At 57.1% G+C, this 24,773-nt stretch overlaps 1 protein-coding gene across 2 annotated transcripts; it reads left to right on the plus strand.

Annotated features, from left to right (window-relative positions):
- Positions 1 to 1,854: 1,854 nt before the first annotated feature.
- On the plus strand, positions 1,855 to 17,968 carry CYGB (cytoglobin). Of its 2 annotated transcripts, none has more exons than XM_040081886.2 (3): positions 1,855 to 2,379; positions 12,402 to 12,633; positions 13,272 to 17,968. In XM_040081886.2, the coding sequence occupies exons 1-3, from the start codon at positions 2,237 to 2,239 to the stop codon at positions 13,434 to 13,436; spliced, it is 540 nt and encodes a 179-aa protein (XP_039937820.1). In that variant the 5' UTR covers positions 1,855 to 2,236; the 3' UTR covers positions 13,437 to 17,968. The 2 variants fall into 2 exon arrangements, with proteins under 2 accessions (XP_039937820.1, XP_039937822.1); XM_040081888.1 differs by lacking the exon at positions 1,855 to 2,379 and adding an exon at positions 4,687 to 4,794.
- The last annotated feature ends 6,805 nt before the right edge of the window (positions 17,969 to 24,773 follow it).

The raw sequence follows: 24,773 nt of genomic DNA on the forward strand, positions 1-24,773 counted from the left end.
CACTGCTTTAGTCCCCATCTCCTTTTGTGGAGCAGGATGGCACATGGGAATGGCTGGGCACCTGCCAGGGCCAGGCTGATGAGCCCAGGCAGGGAGGCAGGAACCTGGAAAAGGCAGGGGGATTTCTCACTCACTTTTCTAATGTTTTCTAATATTTAAATATTTTTAAATGGAGACTTTTGAGCCCAGACATTTGAGCCCAGACATTTTGTCTCCTGGTGCCAGGGATTGAGGAAAAGCACCTGCTACACCCAGGAACTACGTGCCAGTCTGTGGGCCTGGGGTGGACTATGACACCAGGTACAAAAGCTCAAAGGTTTCTTTTCCTTAAACACGCAGCAAGTGACAACCAACGCTCGCCCCAGGTTATTCCCCCAGTGCTCACTTTGGTAAGTATTCGATTTTTCCCCTCTTTGAAAGCCCTTGCACTCTCTGGGTTTAAGCTGAGGCTAAAGCACCTCTTCCCTTGCACCCCAAGGGAAGGTGATGAGCGTGGCTGTGCCATCACAGATCCAGGGGGGTTTCTCTGCTGCCTCTGCCCATCTGGGGACACCGTAGTTAATGTTTGAGCTGGGGCTCGTGGCTGTTCATTCTAATGTGGCTAATGGGCACAAGGCAAACCCAAACTTGGTGAAAATCTGTTGATTCAGCAGCTGCTGGTGGTGTTATTGAACGATTCCTGACCCCTGGCTGGCTCAGCCTGGCCACACTGCTCTGCCGTCACACCGGTGGGTTCAGCAGCTCCCAGCTGAGCTTTGCTCTCAGCCCAAGGGGTTCATGCATGTGTGGGGCCCCCTGTCTGTCCCAGCACACGTTCCCTGGGGGACCCGCGGTGGGGGATGTGTGGGCAGCCTGTTCTCCACCAGCTCTCATTAGCTCTGCAAGAGCAAATTTGCTGACACCACCCGACTGGCGGCTGCTAATGGGGAGGTGGCCAAGGCTGGTTTGGAGGAGAAATACAGCAAAAAGCCTCCACAGCTCTGCAGTAACAAAGCTCCAGCCCCTCGAGGGGCTCAGCCACCCCCCAGCCTGCCGGAGCGGCACTCGCAGCCCGTCTGTCCGTCTGTCCGTCCGTCCGCCCTGGGCGCGCAGCGGCCGCGGGAGGCGGCGGGGCTCACTCGCTGCTCCGCTGCTCTCCGATCCCCCCCTGGGGGACTCGCGGTTATTACAAGTCTCCGTAGGGTTTTCCTGCTCTCCGTGCAAATTCACTGTGCTGTGGGTTTAACACTCCGGATTGTTAGGGAGCTGGGAACGGCGTTTGGGTAAAATCCGGCCCCAAAAGCACACCCACGGAGGCGGCGGGGAGCCTGGAGCGGAGGTGTTCCCTGCCAAGGCGCTGCCAGGAGCGATGCAATCCACAATACCTTCACTTCACAAGTGCCTTAACTCTGGATCCCTTTCAGCTGGGTCCTGCCACAAGGAGGGAGTGCAAATTCTCAGCGTTAAAAAAAGTCCCTGTGGGACAGACCGTGATCTCTTTTGGGAGACAGGGAGATTCTCGCAGTGGGGAAGCTTCGTGCTCCCCTCTCGACCCGATTCTCTTCGCAGCCCAAGAACTGGAGGTGAGGGGTCTGTCCTTCTGAACATCACCTCCTGCAAAACCAGGGAGTGCAAAGAGCAGAGCCGGGGCAGAACTCGGCGCAGCCAGCGCTTGGGCTAACTTTAACTCAGCACTCTGGATTCTGAATTTCCTCTGAGATGTTTACAAAGGGCTGGAAAAAAAAAACCTTCCAGCACTACCTCCCCCCGCCAGCCCCGTCCTGATGTTGCCCAGAACATCTCTCTCATCCCTCCCTTTCAGGGAGGAAAAAAAAAAAAAAGGAAAGGAGGGAGGAGTGGGAGAGAGGAGGAGAGAGGGAGAAAGTGAGCTCACGTTCACACATTGGTGAAGAGGCTGGTCTTGCAATGCCTTTGAATATTTTACTTTCAGGCAGTTCCTCATCAGTCAGCCGCACACATCCGAGGCGAGCTGAAGCTAACTACAGCCATGGACAGCACTAGGAGATCTCAAATCTAATCGCACGCATCATTCCTCCGGGATATTTTTTTAAATTCCATATCTAAACACGCTGACAGGCAGCTGCACTCACACACACTCACACGCACACACACACACATCCACACGTCGCAGAGCTGCCGAGCAAACACCTTGTCTCCTCTCGCAGGATATACCCGCTCACACACATCTCTCTTTATCTCCTCCTGGCTTCCCGGAGGATCCTGCCGGCTGTTTTTCATGGAGAAAGTCCAGGGAGAAATGGAGATTGAGAGATGGGAAAGAAGTGAAGAGATTTCAGACGCAGAGAAAAAGGTTATTCAAGAGATATGGAGCAGAGTATATGCAAACTGCGAGGACGTTGGGGTCTCCATACTCATCAGGTATTTAAAAAAACAAACCAAAAAAAAAAAAAAAAAAAAAGGAACAGCAAATCCAAGTGAATCTCTTTATAGCTGAGAAAGAGGCAGAACAATATATAGAACTGAGTGGAGATGAATGACAGCGAGTGGGGAGCTGGCTGGGTGTATTTGCTGCCTGGGAGCAGGGAGGGATTCACAGCGCTCCTCGGATTCCCACACCTTTGAGCCGGGTGGCAGCGGCGGGGGAGCGGGGGGAGCCTTGCCGGGGACTTTGGGGGAAGCTTCCACGCAAAGGTCACCTTAACCCGGGGCTGGGGGGCGGCGGAGGCGGGGGGAGCTCGGCCCCGGGCTGGGCTGGGCTGGGTTGGGGGTCTGGGGTTTTTGGCCCCCCCAGGGAGCGGCGTGCGGATGGCGCGGGTCCGTAGCAGGCTGGCGGGTGAAATAATGCAAGTTGGGAGCCAAGATAAAACCCAAGCAGGTGTGTCTCCGAGGGCACCATCTGTCCCTCCGGCGGCAGCTTCGGCGGGAAGGAGAGCGCCGAAGTTGGCCGTGGAAGGGGGCTGTGGGGGGCACAGGAGGGGACAGCGGTCCCGGGAGGGGGGTGCGGAGCATCTCCCCATGGCGATGGGGCACAGACAGCAGCTCAAAACTCGGCACCTGCAACCGGAGCAGGGGAGATGCTCTGGAGGGGGGGGAGCAGAGGCGGGTGGGGGTTCTTGTGTGGTCTGGGAGTAAAACCGTGTCCGGGTACAGCGGGAAGGCGCCAAGTGGAAATCCCACAGGGTCCCACTGGCACCGGGAGTTTGGGGTAGCGGTGGGGTACGGCACCAACAGGCCATTTCCCGTGTTTAGGAGGGCATGGGAGGATGGGCAGGGCAAGGAGACAGACAGGAGAGATGCCTGCGGTGACCTATTGGCAAACAGCAAAGATCCTGTCAGAGAGTGACACCACTCATCCCTGGGGTCGGTAATGCTGGGATGTCCCCGGTCAGACTCCCACCTGCACCAAACACCAGGCACCCCAGGTAGGAGACCTGAGGCTGGGTTGTGTCCTTCCCATTTTCTCCTGCAGCAGGGGGCTGGGGGTGCTTAGGGAAGTCCTTGGATGGATGTGCTGTTCACTAATAATCGTCTGAAAGTTTTCCAATTGACTGAGCTAAATCCCTGAGCCCACGGGGTCTGCAGGGAGCAGAGCCTCCCTGGACATCACAATGAGCAGAACCAGTTCCCCTCCAGGCTAGCTGCCAGCACTGCAATGAGATTTTCTTACCAAGACCCCTTCACAGATTCCAGAATGACATCGGAGCCCCCTCTCTGGCTCCTTCACAAACATTTCCTTCTCTCAGAGCCAGCTGATGTCTGAGCCCATCCTCCCGTGGCCCCCACGCCCTGTTGGCAGCCAGGGCAGCCAGGAGGTGTGACAGCTCCACGGCTGGGGACACCAAACCTACCTAGGCTGGGTTTGGAGCAGAAATGGCAGAGATCTGGGGGTTTAAACATTCCCCTCAGCCCCCTCCCATGAGGCTGAGCTTGGGGCTTGGTCACCACCCATGGATGGCCGGCCCCTTGCCCACTGTCTTTGTCGTGCCATGACCCCGGCTGCCAGCACTCCCAGGTCCCACTGCCCACAGGCACAGGGAGTGGCTGTGTGCCCACAGTGGGCACTGAGGGACTCCCCCAATGCCATGGGGGATTCACCCAGGGCAACTCATTGCTTTTGGAGTCCCCGTGGTGCTTGGAGCAGGGTTGGGCATGAGGGGAATCGAGTTGTGGCAGTGGGAACCGTGTGGCTGAGCTCTGGTCCCAGCTCAAACTTTCCCAGCAGAAGTTTTTGGTGCAGTTTGGGATTCTTTTTAATCCAGGCAGAGCTGTGCACTGCGGTGAAGGTTTTCTCCTGCTGTGACAACAGAGCAGGACAGAACTGCCTGCTAGGGTGACCCCTGGCTCTTTGGGAGCATTTACACCCTTAGTCATGGCACATGCCCTGGCACATCCCAGCTAACCCCACCACCTGCTTCCTCAGCCAGAGCTTCCCTGGAAAACTTAAAGTGAGATCTGGCCTTCTGCCTTTCCCTGAGGACAGTGATGCAATTTGGGAGAGGTACCATCCCCTCCAGCAGCACCGGCTGGAGCAGGAGCAGCGCATCCCCCCGCACCCGCACGGCACAGCTGTCACAAGCCCTGTCGCCAAGGAGGTTTGCGCTGTGCTCTGAGCCGCGCTGCGAGCTCTGAGCCGCACCTGAGCTCCCCGGGGAAGCAGGAGCCTGGCGAAAGCAGCGCAGCCCCGGCCGGGGCCCGGAGCTCCGGCGCTGCCGCTCCCCCGGCTGCTCCGGCAGCTGGCAGCAGCCGCCGGGAGAAGTGGGTCATGCGTGGAGGCCGCCGGGAGCCCGGGCCGGCGGCAGCCGCTTCCCAAGACGTGATTCAGCAGCTCCAGAGGTCGGGGCTGGGGAGGGGGCGGTGGGCGGCCGCCGGCGGGGTGGGTGCGAGCTGACCCTGCCGGCGCATTTTGGGTGGGCGCGCACGCAGCGTGCCGGGGGCTGGGGGTGCCCCGGTCAGCCTGCTCCACCGCTGCCCACGCCGCGGTCCTGCTCACCTTGCTAGGGAAACTGAGGCACAAAGGGGTTTGCACAGGTGTGGCCAGGGAGAAGGAAGGGGGATGTGTGGCTGCGGACCCCCCTTTGGTGCAACCCCCACGGGGAGAGCGGAGAGAGCAGTAAATCTGGCGGCACGTCCGTGGTCGGGGCTGTGACCGGGGACTTGGCTGTGTCTGGTGGCAGAGCGTCTCTCCCCGCTTACCTGCTCCATCGTCTCTCCGTGCCTCCAGAGCTGCTGAGGGCAGGGATTTAGGTTTTCCTGTGTGGGAAGGGCTGGGGGCTGCAGCACTTCTGAAATTAATCTGGGGCCTGATCCTGTGCCCCAAGGGTGGAGGCAGGGAGGCAGCAATGCCCCCCAAAAGGCAGCGATTGGGGGGTCTGCAGTGCTGCCACCCTGTAGGAACCCAGCCCAGCTCCTCTGCCCTTTATCACCACCCCACCCCTCGCCTTCCCGTGCTTTGCAGGTGGGGAAACTGAGACACAGAGCTGGGCATCATGTTCCCATCCCTCGTGGCTGCTGCTGGCGCCCGAACCCACAGCAAACCCCCGGGGTCCTGCCCTAGCACGATGGGTCCCTGATCTCACAGAGCTCTGGGACCCCGGGGGACACAAACAAGAATAATGGGGACTACGGCTGAGCAGCCACCGGATCCTGGGAATCTGCGCTCTGTGGTTAAAACTATGTCGCTAATTGACAATTTCCTCGGTGGGGAGCCTCGCCCCGGAGGAAGCAGAGTCTCCTCTCCACGCTCATCTTCCTCCTGGGGAGCTCAGGGGCCTCTGCAGGCTCCATCTCACAGCTGCCTTAACCCTTGCTGGGGCTGGAGCAGGAGTTGGAGCTGGAGCCTGGAGCTGCTCACCTGGGGCTGTGCCTCCTGGCTGAGTGCTTCCCAAGTGGGCCAGCTGGGAGCCCTGGCCCGAAGCTCCTCCGTAACCTCCCCATGCCTCTAGGCTCGTTGCCGTGCCTCAGTTTCCCCATCTGTTATTTAGGAACCGGTTCTTTTTGAACCCTCCCTTGCCACGGAGCTCACAGCCGGAGAGCAGAGCAGCCTCCAGAGCCTGCATTAGCCCTCGCTGTGCAGTGCAGGAGCTCTCCAGCATGCGGCTGTCCCTCCCCAGGGCCCCCCTTTTTTCTTTCCAATGGTTTGTAGGCAATACTCTGAGACGGAGCTGGGGGCTGCAAACACCCGAGGGTGGCTCAGCCCTCTGCAGCACACAGGGGCTGAGAGCACCTTGGGGTGAACATCAGGGGAGGTTTGGGACCCTTCTCTCCTTTGCAGACCCCAGCTAAGCCCAGCACCCCAGGGCTAAAACCACAGCCTGTCCCGGCCGGCGCGCGCGCTCGCTCCCACACCCACACGCACGTACCGTAGGCACAGATGTGAGACCACAAAACTTTATGGATTCCATCAGGGGATAAAGCCCAGGGATAGATTCTATTAGATCCCAGGAGAATCTGGACCAAATGCTAATGCCACGCCAAGTGCAGGCAACGCAACCTGGCTCAGCCACCACAGGCCGTGCTGCCTCCACAGGGCTTCTCCATCACTGCTCCCTCCGTCTGCACTTCAGAGCCATCAGCTTGCCAAATTTCCACCTTCTCCATCACTCCTGATGTGCTCTTTCCCCCTCAAGAGGTGTAGGAGGGGAAGAAAAAGGTTTGCCAGTGCAGGATCAGGCCCCTGGATTGCGACGGCTGCTTAGTCTGAGCGAACACACCTGGAATTAGACAGTTTGCAAAGAGCTTTAAAATATGAAAGTACTCCTTGGATGGCAGACGTTATTGTGAGTTCTAGGTTAAAATAGCAAAAAATCTGAGTAATGAGTCTGGCAATGCAGAAAACCTTTTATTTTCCAGCTGAATCAAAAAAGTATGGGTTGGATCTACCCAAAAATAGCATTTAAAGAAGGGATTTTGCAGCCAACCCCAAAGCCAACATGTGTTTTGAGGAGGCGTGCATAGGGAAAGGCTCCGTTCCTGGCTGATGAAGGCCACATTTCAGGTCAAAGTGGCTCAGAGAGATGCAACATCTCTCTTTGAAAAGGTCCCGGTGAAAAGACCAGCAGCAGTGTCCCTGTCCCACCCTCAGGGATGGTTGTGGTCAAGATGGGGTGATGTTTTTGTGGGGACAAGGAGAGCCAGAGAGCTGCAGGGCTCGGCTCTGCTGGCACAGGCCAGCATAAGGGACATTTCCCAACCTAAGAACCACTCCATGAGCAGTGAGGCTTTAATTAGCCGAGCCTCAAAACATCCCCTTCTCCTACCACTGCGTTGTCTCTGATCACCGCTCCCAGGACCAGCTCTTCTGGCTTCTTCATGGCCGAGGCAGCTGTGTGGGGATGCCTGTGGCACATCCTGCACCAGGCACCACCCCGGGGCTGCCAGCAGCTCTTGGGATGTCCGGAGAAGAGCCTTTCCCCTGTCCCCATGCTGCCCATGCATCACTTGGGGGTAGAAAAATCCCACTCAACACCTCGAGAGCTGCAAGGACATCCGTGACCAAGGCGAGCAGGGGCACAGAGGGCCAGCAGTTTCCCCGGACAGATTCCCTGGCTGTGGTTAAGGATGGGTCGATCCCAGCTGTGACAATCCCTCCTCCAGAGCAGGAGGTTCTTCCAGCCGGCCCCGTTAATGAGGCTGCTGCGGCGGAGCGGGGCAGCGCCCGGGCACGGCGGGGCCAGCGCCCGCCTGCGGAGCTGCAGGGCTCATTAATGGCAGGGAAATGCCAGGACAGCCCTGGCCAGGCTGGCATGCCTGGGGAACGCAGAGGGACAGCTGGCTGGCGATCCTGCCCGAGCACAGGCAAGGCTGAGCCGGGGCTGCTGGAAATCGCCAAGGGAGCGTTGGATGGGAGAGGCGGTGGTGGACACCTGCAGCACCCAGGTTCACAGCTGTGGTGGAACATGGGCTACGTCCTCGTGGATGTGTCACCCGCCTCTCCACCCAGCCAGGGGTCTTCTTCCAGCTCCAAGGGAGGTGCGTCTCCAGAGACACGTGGGAAAGGCGCTTTGGTGCCGTTAATTCACTTCTCCCGTGAAAGCCGTCCTTACCCCTACCCTAAAGGTTCATCCGTGCAGCCAAGAGGCTTTGGGCTGAATCCACACACGTGGTAGGAGAAAACAACAGCAATGAGGACTTGGAGATGCGAGTTGTGCACACAGAAGTGAGCAGGACGTGCCCCTGGGGGTTTCTAGCTCATGTGTTTGGTGGAATCTTCGCTGCTGAGTCCGCTCCCAGCCCCACCAGGGTGTCCTGTCCCTCTGCCTTGGGCGTTGGGGCATCGCAGCCTCCGAGCACGGTTCAGTGTTCTGCTGGATTCTACTCCCAAGGCTTTGCAGTGGGATGTGAGCTTCACCTGGAGGAAGGCCAGCTACACGTTCCTCTCAGTTGTAGAAGTTGAATTTAGCATTAGTGTGTGGATGGGGGCCTTGGCCCTTTTCCCTCTGGCCCTCCCATGACAAAGCTGGAGGTGTTGCCCACCACCATCTCCACCTGTCCAGGAGCTTTCAGAGAGAGGACACGGGAGCAGGCGGGTACCATCCTCTCCTTGCTCGTTAGATTTGCCGCCTTCTGTCTCGCTGAGCTGCGCCACTGACACCGCTGAGACCTTCCTCACCCTGGGCTTGGTAAACACCCAGGCAGCACCCAGCAGCATTTCCCCAGCCTGAAAAGGGGATGATGGGCTACAGGTGGTTGTGAGGAGCAGGGGGAGCGAGCAGGCGAAGCGGTGAGACAGCCCTCGGCAAAATAAATAGCAGCATCACACACCACCTGCCTACCCATTATCAGCTGCTTTGTAGGCACCCGAGCAGAGAGGAGCTGGAAGGAGAGGTTTGAAAAGGGACACGAGAGGCTCCCGGCTGCCTTAGAGTTTCTCCCACGTAGAGGGACGAGGCGAGAGAAAACATGAAAGCATTGGTAGGTTGAGTCACCAACCCTGGAGGGATTTAAGGGATGTGTAGATGTGGCACTTGGGGACGTGTTTTAGTGATAGGCTTGGCAGGGCTGGGTTAAGAGTTGGGCTTGGTGATCTGAAAGACCTCTTCCAACCTAAAAGATTCAGTAGAAATTTAGAAAAAAAAACGGTCTCCAAGTTGGGGGTTCTCCAACGGCTGGGGGTTCAGCTGGAGCCTCCCAGCAGATCTGAGGGTTCACGAGCATTTTCACCCCACAGTTTGCAAACAGGGTAAGGGAAGTATCAAGGGTTTAGGTGCTGGGGGGGACCAGGCAGCATCCAGGTGTCCTTTTTCCAGCTGGGGAGGCAAGGAGGTGGCTGGGCCTGGAGGTTTCCTCCGTGCAGGATTTGCTCTGCATGCCCTGGGGAGAGGGAGGAAGGTGGGGGAGATGGAGGAGACGCCACTCTGCCCTAACAGAAAACAGCTTTCCAGTAACTGCAGTGGGTTTGCACCTTAATTATTTCCTTCGGCTCTGCTACTGGGAATGGTTGTGTCCTTAAAGCTGTTATAAGGGCAAAAGAGAGAGGAAAAGCAATCCTGACATCCTGTCCGCTGGGTCCAGATGTAGCTGGCAGAGTACAAATTAGCGGGTGGAGAATGGAATCGCTTAAAAAGAAATTTAATGAGATTGGTATGCAGGCATCTGGTTCCTATCAATCATCATTTTGTGTGATATGCAATGGTAAATATCATCTTTTAATGACTCTGATGGAGAAAAAAGCCCACACCACACACACACACACGCATGCATAATGATCCAAAAAACTTCCAGAGACCGAGAGGTTTGAACTCCCAAAATTTTCTGTAGATGGAAAAACCCCAACCAACACCCCTTCTAACTCACTATTGTTGGAGTTATTTTACTTCTTTTGTTTTTCCTCCTTTCCTCTGGTTATATTTAACCTTTGTGTTAAATTAATCTTCTCTGTTTATTAACAACTACCACTGAGTGAGCCTCCTCCCCTCTTCTCTGTGGTTTGACAGCTCAAATATTTGCTCCAGGCAGAAGTTCTTGCTGCAGGTGCCTGCTGCTCTCCAAGGAGAGGTGGCTGCAGGTCTCTGGCCATCCATGGGTTTTCTTGAAGCAAAGATGTTTTAGGGCTCCTCTCTTTCAGTTTTCCACTGAAGAAGTGCAGCAGACACAGGGTTTGCTGGTTTTGCCTCCCCAGCACGGCTGCTGTCCTGATGGCAGATCCCCTGGGATCCTGTGGGCTCAGCTCCCATAGGGGTGTCAGCCTGAGGGTCTGCAAAGCAGGGAAAGGTTGGAAACTGAGTATTTGGATCCTTCAGTGGTCTGGTGTTACGCAGGTTGGGGTGTCTTGAGGGTGTTTGAGTCTTTGCTCCTGGCATATCTGGCCAAAAGTGGGGAGAGGTGGTGAGGATGGTCCCAGAGTCTCCTTTTGGCCCTTTTCCTGTTGGGAGCACTGTAAATCCTGGTGATGCAGAGGTCAGTCCCCCCTTGCTATTCCCTTCCTGCTTCAGACCTGGGATTTTTCTCAACTCATTTCCCAAGCCTTCAGAACATCCTGCCCTTCAGCTGAGATAAAATACAGCTTTTCGGGGAGCTTCCTGTGGTTTCAGAGGCTGAGGCACACAGGGACCAGCTGGCAACCTCCAGCCCCTGGCTGGGGCAGCAGGTCCTACTTCCAGCGACATCCTTGATCCCAGTGCCTGGGGGGAGCCTGTTAAGGGGAAAGATCCACTAGCAGGGATGGGAAAACCCCAGCTGGAGCTGGAGGGCTTTTCTGGGTGATTGGAGTTGCAACAGTTTGGGGATGGGATGGGGGCAGAGGGATGCTGAGTCCAGCTGGAAAGAAATGGTTCCATTAAACCAGAGTGGAACATTTACCCTTCTGTGGTGAAATGTCCCGGGCAAAAGTCTTAAATCCTGGGAATGATGTTATCCGTGCAGCCCTGGGCAGCTCCATCCCCCAGCACCTCTCTGACAGCTCTAGGCTGAAGGACTGAACATCCCTGTAGCAGCAGGAGCTGGAGACAGCCAGGCCTGGGAGCGATTTCTCCCGACAGGGACCAGATGTGCCGGGGAGGAGGAGGCTGCACAACAACAAGAGGAGTTTTGTCATGGGTCCCCTCTGGGTTTTAAAAGCAACACCTTGTCTCCCCCTTCCACCTTCCTTCCTCCCCCATCCTTTCTGCTGCACACTCTTCACACCTCCAAAACCTATTTTGGGCCATCTGATGAATCCCAGATGCCTTGGGGAAGCAACAGAAGTGGTGGTGTACTCCAGGCGCTGCTTCACGCCGCTTCCTTGGCAATGCCCCCAAGCTTTCACAAGCCAAGGCAGCGGGGGAAGGAAGGGAGGGGGGAAAAAGGAGGATAACAAATTGGTAAAGGAGCCTGGTACTCAATATTGTGATTATTCATGGAGTGGTGAGCAGGGAAGAGGATCCCACCTGGTTCTGGAGAGAAGTAGCGATGGTTGGAGAGAGAGAGGTGGGATGGGTTCAGGATCCCGTGGGTGCTTGGGTTGGTGCTTGGGAAGGGGAGCAGAGTCTGCCTGGAGCCAGGAATGACAGGGGACAGCCTGGGAGCACTCTGCTGCCTCCTGAGCATCCTCCACCAGTCCAGGAGCCAGGGAGAGCTCCGTAGGAGGGAGGGAGCTGGGTGAAAGCGGGGAACAAACACTGACGTGGCTCTCTCCTGGTGGAAGGGGGTGGTTAATGTGACTCAAGTGTCAGCCCCAGCTGCAATCCTGGCATGGGTGGTGTTGGTTTGGTGGCTCCAGCCCTTCCCCCTGTTACCTTGTGCCCTTCAACTCCCTGTCCCCTCCAACCCTGCACCTCCCTGGGAGCTCAGCGTATCAGCAGTGACCACAACTTCATTTCCTTCAGCTGCATTTCACTGGGGTTGATTTAATCCTGCAGAAAAGAGGGTCCCCAGTCCCGCCCTCCTCCCCGAGGGGCTGGTGAGTTTTTGGAGTATCCTTGTGCTGGGAAAAATACCACAAATGAGCAGTGACATCAGCTCAGGCCTTAGGTCCTGCTGGAGACTCTGGTGGGGTCTTGAAAGACGGGGCAGCTCGGACAAGGGGAGACTGTTCTGGGTGGCAATGCAGAAATAAAGCCCATGGGAGCAAGGAGAGGCTGGATGGCACAAAGAGAGGGTTTCATGCTCGCCTCCAGCTCTCTGAGGCAGGATGTGATGTTTTGATATGTGTGGGCACACATCCAGCATCTGGCACGCCTGGGTGGCATCTCTGGGCATCAGGAACTCAGTCTTGCTTCTGCTTTGAGAATGACTATCCAGCTGGGATGACCTTGTAGCAGATGGGGTTTGGGGAAAAGGCACCAACCTGCCGGTTTTCAGTCAGCTGAACGCTGCAACTGCTGGGGAATTTGATAGGAAAACCAGCCCTGGCTGTGCGAGACGCAGGGGTTTGCTTCCAGCACCTCCATCCCTCGTGCTTGGCTTTAACCCCTCAGCCTGCCCTCTCCCTCCTGATGGCATTTCATGTCTGTTCTTTCTGGAAGGTTTTTTGTGAACTTCCCCTCGGCCAAGCAGTACTTCAGCCAGTTCAAGCACATGGAGGACCCTCTGGAGATGGAGAGGAGCTTGCAGCTGCGCAAGCACGCTCGGAGGGTCATGGGGGCCATCAACACTGTGGTGGAGAACCTCAACGACTCTGAAAAGGTCTCCTCCGTCCTGGCCCTGGTGGGCAAGGCCCACGCCCTCAAGCACAAAGTGGAGCCCATCTACTTTAAGGTAAAGGATAGGAGCAAAATAACCTTGGGGCTGCTTTAGGAAGAGGGCAGGGGAGCGAGAGCTGCGGTGAGCTGGTGCTGCCTGTCCTTGGCTGGGTGTGGGGGCTGCTCCCCACCGTGACACTGTCCTGTGGAGACCTCCATGCACACACAGCCGGTGCCAGAGGACCCAGTACCTCCCCCCGGCCGGGGAAACCCACCTGGCTCTGTCCGTGTTTGTGGCTGTGTGCGCCTTCTTTTGGAAAATAAGCACAATTAGTTGGCTAATTAGCTGGTTAAAATTAATACCACCAAGAGCACAGGTTTGATCCCCACGTGGCCGAACTTGATGATCCTTATGGGTCCCTTCCTGCTTGGAATGTTCCGTGATTCTGTAAATAATTTGAGGTGCCCAGAATGGGGAGATGCTTCAACCTGCAAGCAGCTCCCTCCTCGTGCCTGGGTCTCTGCCACACCTCTAACCTGGGCAGGCTGCTGACCTGTCCTGTCTGCTCCCACGGGTGCCAACAGACCTCCAGGACATCCGTGTCCTACAGACAGCAACAGGATTCACGTGTTTTTGTAAGAAAAAGCTAAATTTGCTGTGAGCAGCTCCCTGGAGAGTCACTAACCCCTTGCCTGCTGTCTGCCTCCCCTCAGAAACTGACTGGTGTCATGCTGGAGGTCATTGCTGAGGAATACCCCAACGACTTCACCCCGGAGGCACACGGAGCCTGGACCAAGATGAAGACCCTCATCTACACCCACGTGACAGCGGCCTACAAGGAGGTGGGCTGGGCTCAGTACCCCACTGCCACCCTGTGAGCGCCCAGGGGGCCACGAGAGGGGCAGGGAGGGCTTCGCTCACCCCAGGACTTCACTTTGGTCTCTTCTCAAGATCTTTGCTCGGTTTGGGGAGCCCGGTAGGGCCAGTTCCGTCAGCTGCCAAGTCACAATTTGATCTCCATGGGGTTTAAAAACAAACTAAATAAGCCAAAAAACAAAAAACCAAACAAACCACAGAACCACGAAGGGTGTGGGTGGGTCGGCGCGAAGCAGTTGCAGGGGACTCTGGAAGGGGATGCAGAGGGCGAGGGGAGAGCGTTGGTTGTTGGCTCCATCTTCCTGTCCTGGCCTGTCCATCAGCACCTCCTGAATCCTGCACCTCGCTTGCACCATCTCAAAGTCCCTTATTCAAGCGCTGCTGCCCCGTTCACTGACAAACAGCACGACCCTCACTTTCCATGCGAAGCCCCGGGGTAAACCTGGCTTTTGGGGGCACAGGTGGAGACCTCCGACTGGCACCGAGAATGCTTTGCTTTGCACTTTCCGGATCGCCTGGCAGGGCTGGCAGGGCTGGCAGCCACCGGGTGCCCGTCACCCTGCGCTCCAGGTCACCCGCAGTCCCTGTCCTTGGCTGGCTGGGGCAAACCCTGCTGGGCTGGGAGAGGAGCGCTCCCACAGCACCACAGGAGAGCGGGAAGGAGGCGGGAGCCTTTGGGCTGCCTCCCCTCGCCGTGTGCCCGTGGGATCCCTGTGCCGTACGTGGGGAGCTGGTGCGCCCACCCGCCGCCCTCCAGCTCCCTGAGGATGGGCTCGGGTGGCACACGATGTGCCAGTGCCCCTGGAGCTGGTGTGCGTCCGTCTGTCTGCCCAGCTCTGCCCTCTCGGCGGGAAGGGGCGTCAGGCTGTGACCGGGAGGAGGAAGGATGGCACTGACGTGTCAGGAGGGATTTCTGGGTGTGAGGAAAGGTCCCTTCTCTGTTGAAATTAATAAATACCTTGTATAGAGCATATTCCTGCCCCCGTGGTGAAACTGGGTTCCTCCAAATGAAGTGCCTGGTAGAAATCAGCCCACGCAGGAGCGGTGTCCCTCCTGGGGACAGCAGTGCTCCTGCCTGTGCCTGGCAAAGGCTTCTCCCACACCCCCCAAAACGTGGCTGCAGGGCTTGGAGCACTCATCCCGCCTCCAGCACCAGCTGCCCCTGAACCTCCGGGTGAGTCTGCCTGGCTCGTGCCTCAGTTTCCCCTGCAGCTGTAAAAAGGGGAGAAGAAGCAGCCCTGTTGCCTCCTGCCCACGTGTGGTTGGATTTATAAGATTTCTGGGAACTGAATGGCAAAGGATTGAGGATTAAATGTCAGATGTGCTGGGAAGCTCTGGAATCCTTGCCACCCAATATTTCCCTAAAGGCCTCTGCTATTTTTAGAGCTCTAGCATTAAAGGCAATGTTATCTGTTGAAGTGGGAGGAGGGTTCCCTTCTGAGATTTCCTCTGGCCTTGCTCCACCGCTGTCCTGGAGAGCTGGCAGCTTCCTGAGAGAGACCAGCTCCTCTCCTGGATGCCAGCTGGACAAGGCAACCAGCCCACAGTTCCAACTGGGATCCCTACAGCCAGCTTGGGGACATCCCTCCACTGTGGGGACACTGCTGGAGGGGCAGTGGTCACTCCCCCAGGCTGACCTCCCTCCTCCAGAGCAAACAGACAGAAGCTCCTGCTTTGCTCACCTGTGCTTTTAATCGTCCCCAGGAACAGGTTTATTATATCTCAAATAGCCCAAGGACTCCGGTAGTGTCACTGCAGCCACTCTGGCCTTGCAGTTCTTCCCTTCCTGCATCCCACACTGCCACGGATGGAGAGGAGCAGCGGAGCCTGAGCAGTGGCACATCCTGGGCATCCACGGAGAGCTGGGTGGCAATAACAGCTCAGGCACCGCTGTCCTTGGCATGGCAGCGTGCAAGATCCAGCGGGTTGTAAAAGGAAGGGACAGGCACGGGGTGACAAGCGATGCTGCTTTGCTCATGGGGTGGGCTGTCAGTTAGGATCAGCAGCCCCAAAATTCAGCACCACTGGCGCAGGTGCCACCAGCCGCTGCCTCCAGCTTGTGCTGGAGCGTCACAGCGGCTGCTCATCCCTCGAGGGTCAGCGGCAGCCTCCCGCAAACGGCTGCTGCTGCCTGGGGCAGGGATGGATGGGAAAAACCTGTTCAGGCACTGACTTCCCTCCAGTGCAGGGCTGGAGAGGGATCACTTGGATCAAGACTGTTAGATGATTGTTGTGTGTGTGCACATCACGGGGCTCTCACGAGCACAGCTTTACTGACTCCTGCCAGGGCCTTGAGGCCAGCAGCGCATATTTCTGGTGAGTTCATGCACTCCCCGTGCTCTGCGCATGCTGGGCCAGGGATGTTTCCATACAGGGACGTTTCCTCTTTAGACAAAATTTGCACGTTAACCTTTGAGGTTAATAATCTCCAGGTGGGAATTTTTTTTTTTATTTTTTTTTTTCAACGCAAACCCTTCCCCTCCCTTCCCACATCCAAAACTGGGCTCCCACTCCGCAGAGAAGCCACTTTGGAGTGTCTGGAAATTCTCCACGTTCATACCCAACCTACCCGTGTGCCTTGGCTTTTGGGGAGGAGAATCAGGGAGGTTTCCCCCCACTTCCCCACTGAACTGTTCTTTGGTTTCTCCTTTCTCTTTTTACATCCCTAGAAAGAGCTGACCCGCAGGCTCGTGCGCCCACACGTGTGCTGGGCTTGGGGCTTTTTCCAGGCACTTTTTCCTAAAGCAGATCCAGATGTGTGCAGCTGCTGTCCCTCGAGGAGCACCCCCCCATCAGCCAAATTGCAGGCCGCTCCAATAGATGCAAAGGAAAACATGTTTATTTTTGGCAGCTTCATAGGAAGTAACATGAGGCAGGAGGGCTGTTGGGGTGAAGCTCGGGAGCGGAGGAGGTGGAGATAAAACGAACGCCCCCTCTTTGCCGCCCTCAGCAGAGGAGGCATTGCTTAAATCCAGGAACATTCTCATCTGGGGAGAGATGAAGATCAGCAGAATAAGGAAAAAGTACCATTCCAGAATGACAGGGCTGATAAATGCCACGTGGAAGAGCAGAAAGGGGGGCCACGTCCTGGCTCTGTGCACGGCTCTCCGGCACACACACATCCATGCACAGCCATTCCCTGTCACTGCCAGCCCATTGCTCCCCCCGATCCCACCACAGCTGACTGGGGGCCCCTTTATCCCAGTTTTGTTCAGGTCTTGCTCTCTGGGGCTTGACCTTTCACTTCCTGGCACACTTGGACTGTGCTGAGGGCCCTCTGGGCCGGGCTTTGCTCTCCTTGGTGGTGGCAGGTAGGGACCAACTTGCCAAGTCTTTTCCCCAAAACTCACAGGTGAGAAGCTGAGGCTCGGGGCATCGTTGCCAGCACATGTTGGGGGCCTGCTGGTCTCTCTCCTGCCCTGTGGAGGAGCCAGGACCCCTGTGCCCCCCAGAGCCAGCCAACCCCTGGCTCAGCCGGTGCCTCGGCATTATCATCCGGGCTGGGCTTGCGGCTGTGATCCAGGTGGGAAAGCCTTTGTGCCCTCTGCCAGAGGCAGAGAAATGCTGAGTGAGGGGGGATTCAGTGTCCCTGGGGCAGGGTCCCACCCGAGCACCTCGTCCTGGCTCTCTTTGGCAGCACCCGCTTGCATCAGCCAACTCTTGTTGCCCGCCCTGAAGCTCAGCGTTTGAGCAGAGGAGGTTGAGCACTGGGAGGAATGGGAGGCACTGGGCTGGGATGGGGCACAGATCCCACCCACCTCGTCCCCGCTCCCACGGCCAACGTTCATGGCAGGTTTAGCTCTTCAGGCACCCCCCAACACCACCAGAACCCTTACGGGCCTTGTGTCACCAACCTCATCTTCTCTTGGGGGGTGACAAATCCCCCAGGCAGCCGAGCCGTGAGCTCTCCCGGGGGAATCCTCTCACATCTCTGCCGCTTTGTCCCAGGAAAGAGGTCGCGGTGTCTCCCCACTGTCTGAGGGGATGCTCTGCGACTTCAGGGGGGCCCAGATTTCACCTGGCTGGACTCTGGTGCCAGAACTCGGCCTTCTCTGCCCCTTGCCATAGGGAAGCTGCCCTGCTGCGGGCACGCGGGAGCGAGGGCTGCTCAGGGCCAGCACCATCAGACAGAGGGACAAAAAGGAAACCCAGGCGCTGACCTTGGACCAGCTTAGGGGAAGGGATGGACAAAACCACCCGCCTGGCTCTGAGCTCTTTGCCGGGCTGCGGCGCTAATTATTTTCCATAGCTGAAGTTGTCTCTAATCGTTAGTACGTCTGAACCAGCCCCGGCGTGACCCACAGACGCGAGCGTGCGCGCTCTGATGTAACTCCGTGTCTTTCCTCGTTCCTGCTGCAGATCCTGTTCATGTTCGTGTTCCTCGCCGCTTCCGTGCTGGTTTTATACCTGCGTTTCCGTGTATATGGGTGTAACTCGTTTTTCTTTTTGTAGGTTTTTAGTATGTTTGTAACCGGACAAAATGGTGTTATTAAACCGAAACTTGTATCTTCAGTGGATAAATCAATCAAACTCCCTCCTGCTCTGCTTGCTTTCTTTCTGATGGGGTGGCTGGAAGGTGACGGGGTGTCGGGGGGCTGCCCCATGGCCGTGGGGGGTTCCTGTTCCCTCTGAGGGAGATTTTTGGCTGGAAAGCAGCGGCAAAAGGAGTGGATGTGCCCACCAAGGGTGGTAGGGGTGGCTGGAGGCTCCTTAGCAGCGCACTCAGGCAGGGAGGGAAGGGTTTGCCCCTCCTCCGGGTTCTTCACTTGCCTTCCAGGTATGTTGTACAAACCAGCAGGGGATCTCCCTGGATCGGGAGCTATTCCTGTGCCTTTGGCAGCCCAGCTGGTCCAAAACGCACGCTGATGGCCACAACACAGAGCAACCACGACCACCGAGGACTGTGAGCCTGTTCCCAGCCTGTAAAAATAACAAACAGCTCCCTGAGCAGCAGCAGCCCAGTTTTCCATGTCTCAGTCCCTGGTGGCTCCTCCTGCGCCTCTCCCTGAGGCTGGATCACGTTGCAGGGGGTTGGGTTCAAGAAGGGTTGGGTCACTTTGTGGTTTTCCCCCATGGGTCTTTCCAGCTCCCTCGTTTGCAAAACAGACCCTTCAGCTGACACTGGCCAACCTTTCCAAAGCTGTTGGCAGAGGATGGATGGACAAACAGACAGACTCATGCTATGGTCCCGTAAGCTCCACTGCGTGGGATACAAGGCTTGGAAAACAAATTCAAGCAATCCTGTTTATTGTGCTCCTCTTTACCCCAGATACAGAACAGTCTTTCAGGAATGGGAAAACCCATCTCACCAGGGAGGTAGAAAATACCAGCGCCTGGCCACGAGAAATTTTAAGGGGAGTGATCCCAGTTTTGGACTGAAGCTGGGGGGAAACTGTTCTGAGAGGGAGGAGGGCAGAGATTGGTGCCTTGGAGGCTGCTCGGGGTCTTGGGGAGCCTGGTGTCAACCTCTCCTGTTGGGCTGAGGGCAACAACGGTGTTCTCCAGCCCTGCATGTTGGAAAAAACAGCAGTTGAGCGCTGTAGTTTTACATGGGCAAGCACTTGAGCTACTCTGGAGTCCCCAAGCCACAGTTTCAAGAGTGGCCTTGCAAGGGGAACCCTTTTCTTTCCTTACAGCTTCACAAAGCTGAGCCCAACCAGCCACGGCCACAGAGAAGGGATGTGGAGGAGGGGAATAACTGCCTGGTTCAATCTGTCTTCTCCTGCTGTGTCTTTTCTGGTGGGGCGAAAACCCACTTGGTGCTGTTAACGTGATTAATAAGCCATCCTCGGAGTCTCTGCCACATCCTGTACACGCTTCCAGGCGGAAGTGAAGAGTCAGCAAAGCCTGCACACTGCTCTGCTCCAGATGGGAAACATCGGCTGGGAAACCACGAGCAAAAGGACTCAGCTCTGGAGTGGGGAGGCTGCAGTGGGGACCCGAAGCTCTCACACCTTTGCACGCTGAGCTGAGGGTACCCAGGACCAGCAGTGGCCAGAAGTTGCTAAAATGGGGCTGTTTTTCCCAACTGCTCATTGAAAAGGAGCAGAGAATTTCAGCATTACCTTGCAGGGAGAAAATATGTACACAGCCCTTCACTTCGTACTAATATTTACCCCCAGATGCTGTCACGTCAGGGTGGCTGTGACGATCACGCCGTGACCCAGACCCTGTGGCCTCGCCAGGGCTCTGCAAGCGCTGGTGGAAAAGGAGGAGGTGGGAGGCTGAGGCTCACACCACACCAGATAATTGGCCCAGGGGCTGGGACAGTGGGCTCACACCCTCACTGCCCTGTGCTCGTGGAGTGCTAAACCCACCCTGTTCCCAAGTGTCCCGGCCTGGGGATGCTGCTCTCCAGGAGCCACCCTTCCCCCAAGGGAGCTGGTGGAGATCTGGCTCTGAGAAAGCACCTTGGTGGCCCCGGTGATGTTTTGTGGGCTGGGAGATGGAGGGAAGGAGGAATTTGATGGCTAAGGCACGGCACAGGGTGTGCTCCTGGCCCGCTTGCCATGCTCCAGCTCCAGGAAAGCCCCTCCATCCACACCACCGGCCCCAGGGTCGGTGCTCCTGCCCAACGCCTGTCACAGGCCGGGGGAATGATGGCTCCACCATCCCGGAGCTGGTGTGGGATCAGAGGTGACATGTGCACCGTGTGTCAATACCCTGCTGGCACCAGGTGACAGCTGAGGGCAGGGCCGGGAGGTCACCGCAAGGGACAGGCAGAAGTACAGCTGCAGGGGGGAGATTAACAAAGAGGATATGCAAAAACTGCACTGCTGTTTTTAATACGGCCGTTGAAATTCCTATGAAACCCCACCCCAGGGGAGCTGGCAGTAAGGAGAAGCGCTCCCATGGCTGTGGGGTGGCACAGGGTGAGAAGCCTTGGGAGACAGAGCTTGCACATTCCCAGCAGCTTGAAGGACACCTCCCTTCTTCCTCCCTTTTATCTGCGCCAGGATAAGAGCCAGGAGCTCCGGGCTTCACTGTACGGACCCAGCCATGGCCACCCTCACCAGTGTGGCAGTTTTGGTGGCTCCTTGCTCTGAGCAACGCCCCGGGGAGAAGAAAACAAGGCAGGAAAATACCCTCGCAGCCCAGCGGGGCTGACACTGAGCAGGAGCCAGCCCTTCCTTCCGCGCCCGGCTCCTCTTCAGCTGCGCCGGCTGATATGGTTTATCTGAGCAGCGCTGAATGTAAACGCTGTCAGCGCCGGCCGGGATTAATTCCCGGGAGTTTGGCAGCCGAGATGAAATAACAGCGCTGCCGGGGGGGGGAGAGAAAGGGGGGAAGTGCACATCTCAGACTGAAAAATCCTCCCGGTTAATTTACAGCCGGGTTTCTCTTCTCCCAGGCACTCGTGAGAGAGAGCAAAGCCGGGGGCAGAGGGAGGATGGGGAGAGGACCAGGAGCAGCAGGAGGGTTGCTGTAGAAAAAGGCTGGGATCCCAGGGAGAGGGCAGGATCGTGGAACCACGCTTTCCCCACGGGCAGGAGCTGACCCCACGGTGCCGGGGACACGGCGGGGGTGGGGGCCATGGCCCGCAGCCCCCAGCCCAGCCCAATCACCCTCAGGACCCCCCTGGTGCCGCTGGGGGAAGCAGCGCCGAAGGCACCGGGATGCTCCCGGGCACCTCGAGGGGCGGCACCGTGCCCGGACAGGAGCCCCTCTGCTCCCCGCTGGCCTGGGGCCGCTCCCAGCCCCTCTCTGACGAGCTCCCACTGCCCCCTCCTTGGGGAACAAACCACCGAAGGACAAACCGCCAGAAACGTTCCCATCGAATCTCCCCATCTCCCACTAAACAGCAAGAGATCACCCAAGGACTTTGCCGCTGGGAGGATTCCCAGCCCGAAATAGGTGGGACTTTGACTGCTGTTTATTACAAATCCTTTTCATTAATTGAGAAACGTATTTTCTTTAAGGGAAAGCTTTGGAACGCTGCTCCACAGACGCTGTTGTTTCGAGGCTGATGTTCCAAACAGATACTGAAATAAAATAATCATCGGGCTCTGCCACATCGCTGTGGTTTATATTTACACAGCGGAGGGATTTGGTTTGAGGATACTTTTCTAAGGAATAGTGTGGTTTTCATTTATTTTCTTTGGATATTTAAGTAAATAACCACAAATGCTTTCACTTATTTTCATTGTTTTCATGGTAGAGGATTGGCTGGAGTAAAAGCCCAGCAGGGCATGGGCAGATAAATTGATTTATTTTGAACTTAGGAAAGCCCATGCCCCATCTGTCTGTCGAGAGCTTTGCAGCCAGCAAATTATGATTATACTCGGGATTTAATATATTTTTATGTATTTTATATCTACCAACATAAAATGTAGTCCCTGGCCTGCATCTGCCAGGGCACTGGGTGACATCCGCACCAGGCCGAGAGGTGAGGAGAGGCTGCAAAATGCAGGAAGCAGATCCTGGGAATGGTACTGTCAGTTTTGGGAACCGGATTTAAAAATAATCCTCATGGTGGTGGCTGAGTAGGAGGTCGGTGAGACAGTGGTTGTTCCCCCACGACAGGAAAACCTCCCTGTGCCATGGCTCTCTTTTGGATCAGGGGCGGGCAGGGGGTTTGGGGTGATGAGAGGAAGGGTCACCTGCAGAGCTGGGGTGTGCAGAGGTGTTGTGCCTGCAGGTGCTGGGGTGCCTGTGGAGAGGAGGGGTTCTAGCAGACTTGTGGGGGCTGCTAACGATGCACAGGGGAATTGTCTGCCCGGGCAGCCCAGCGGTGCTCTCTACCAAACCCTCACCTCCCCGGGGATGTTGAAGCCCCCTGGCCCCCCAGCCGAGAGGGGCTGATGGAGCTGTGCTTCCCAGCCCAGCTGCTGGATGCAGCTTGGCTCACACCGGCGGCAGGCGTGGAACATCTCTGGGGTGCGTGCAGGTGAACACCTCGCTGCAGCCTCTGCTCAGCCAGCCGCGGATCCGCCGAGCCCCGCACGCCGGCAGGCTCGGCACGAGGAGCTCTGGGAATGCTGGATAAATAGCAGCGGGCGAGGAGCGTCGCTTCTCAAAGGTCAGCGCTTTCTCGGCAGCGCTGTGAACTCGCCCACTTCCATCCCTCCTCCTCTCCAGGGCAGCATCCTCTGCCCCAGCCCCGGTCCCAGCAGCTCCCGCTGACCGAGCCCCGGAGCTGGGGGCAGAAGCAGCTCCGCACCCAGCCAAGCTATTCCCAGCTTTGTCATTTGACTGGGCAGTCGCTGGAAGGAAAATTCCCAAGGCTGGACTGTTCTAGCTTATTCCACAGAGTCACAGATTCACAGAATGTGCTGAGTTGAGGGAGCAGGCAGCTCCCAGCCTCCTGCCCTTTCCTGCTCCACTAAATCACTTCAGAGTCCTCCCAAGTGTTTATTCTTCGAGAAAGCAATAAAAGAGGAGGAAACCCCAGAAGACAAACTCCCACCAGCCTGCCTTTGATTACATTTGATATTGTTTTATTTCTTAATGCTTTCCCACTGCAGGCTGGCCCAGGAGGGAAGGGAGGGCCAGAGGGCAGGAGGAGACAGTGCTTGGAGGGGGTAAATATACAAATTTTCCCACTGCTATCTGCGGCTCAGTCAGGATCTGAGGGTGACAGTGGCTCTGAGGATGTCGGGGTCCCTCAGTTGCCCAGGCTGTGAACTTGGGGTGAGCAGGAGCATCCCCGTCTCCGCTGGGGTGCCAGGGCATGAGGGCTGCTGCAGAGCACGGCACGAGTGGGCAGTGGGTGCTGGTCCCCACGTCCCAGCCCCTCGATGGCTGAGGCAGAGGAGCAGCAGGGACAGGCAGGGTGCGAATGACACCACGAGCTCCATCTGTCACACCGCCGGGTGGCACCGCCGCCGCCAGCTCTGTGATGCCGGTGGGAAAACCTTGGAGGAGCTTTTCCCGTGCGCTCTGCCCACACCCCCCCAGAACCAGACCTGAGCTCCCAGTTTGCCCGACAGGAAAAACTTCTCCCGTCTTTGCATGAAGCACCAAGAGCCGCGTTGTGCCCAGGGTTCCTGGTGTCATCAGCAGCCGGGCAGGGGTGACAGCTGTGACACCCGGCGTGGCACCAGCACACACTGCGGGGAAGGAAGGCAGCGCTGAGCGGTGGCAGAGGCTGAGCATCCCCTGCTGCTGCTGGAGCAGCTTCCACCGCGCTCGGAGCGCGGCCGCTGCCTGGCCTCTGCCGTTCGCACCGGGAACAGCAGCGGCCACATCCAGGGCGCTGCCGCAGCCCGCAGGGGCTCTGCCGGCTTCCAGAGGGCCCGGGGGATGGTGGCAGCAGCGACAAGCATTTTGGAACCCTGACGGAGGTGAGACAGCGTGGGAGAGGGACACGGAGGGTCCGGAGCTGTGGTGAGGGATGGGGCAAGGTGTGTCCCCTCCACGCAGGTTTTTTCCCCCAGGTTGTGTCCCGGGAGACCAGGGGATGAAGGGATGTGGGGGACACAAACCAAACGCATCTGCCTTCGTGTGGGAGCAAGTCAAGACAACCAGGGGGGTCTCACATCCATATGGGGACTCATAAAATGCCAATAACGGGGAAAAGAATCCTGGAGAACCTGGACATTTAAAGAAGAAGTTGGAAAGACTAGAAAACTTTTGACTGCAGCCTTGGGATGGGAGTGTGGAGTTTTTACAATACAAAAACTCTGAGGCTGTGGAAACTGGGAGTTTTTGTCCCAAGCACCCTTGTGACGCTTCCTCTGAAAAGCCACTGGAGCTGACGCAAAACTCCTGGAGCTCATCTGCAGGTAGGGGCCCACCCAAAACACCATTCTCCCAGTTCCATTCAGTTCCAGCACATCCCATAATACTGGCCCTTCCCACCTGTGTCCCCCAGCCAGGGCTGGAGGTTTCTGGCAAGGGGGAAGATCAAACCCACGGGATGCAGAACTCCTTTTCCACAGGGAGCAGGAGCCTCTGGGCTCCACCAGCTCTCCCAAAACACAACAATGGGGTTGATGCCACATGTCACAGCCTCACTGGCACCTGGGTTTGTGCAACAGAATCCTTGGAAAGAAAATCTAGCTGCCATGCCTTCCTACAACATACCTGAATAACAACAGAATCATCGAATGGTTTGGGTTGGAAAGGACCACAAATCTCATCTGCTGCTACAGGGTACAAGGCCAAGGGGAGCTCAGTTTGCCCCTGAAAATCCTCTTTCAAATCCCCTGAAACCTTCCCTGCTGTGGTTTCTAGAGAAGCCCGATGCTGCTCAGATCTCCTGCAATGCTCCTCCACACCCAGGGACAGGACCTGCCCCAGCAGCAGCCCCCTCCCAGCCCTGGGTGGGCAGGGAGCAGCAGGACACTGCCGGCTCTGGGCTGCTGGGGATAGATCCCACCCTGAAGGGTTTCACGGCA

Source organism: Hirundo rustica, chromosome 18, assembly GCF_015227805.2.
Source record: "Hirundo rustica isolate bHirRus1 chromosome 18, bHirRus1.pri.v3, whole genome shotgun sequence".
In the NCBI taxonomy this organism is placed as follows: Eukaryota; Metazoa; Chordata; class Aves; order Passeriformes; family Hirundinidae; genus Hirundo; species Hirundo rustica.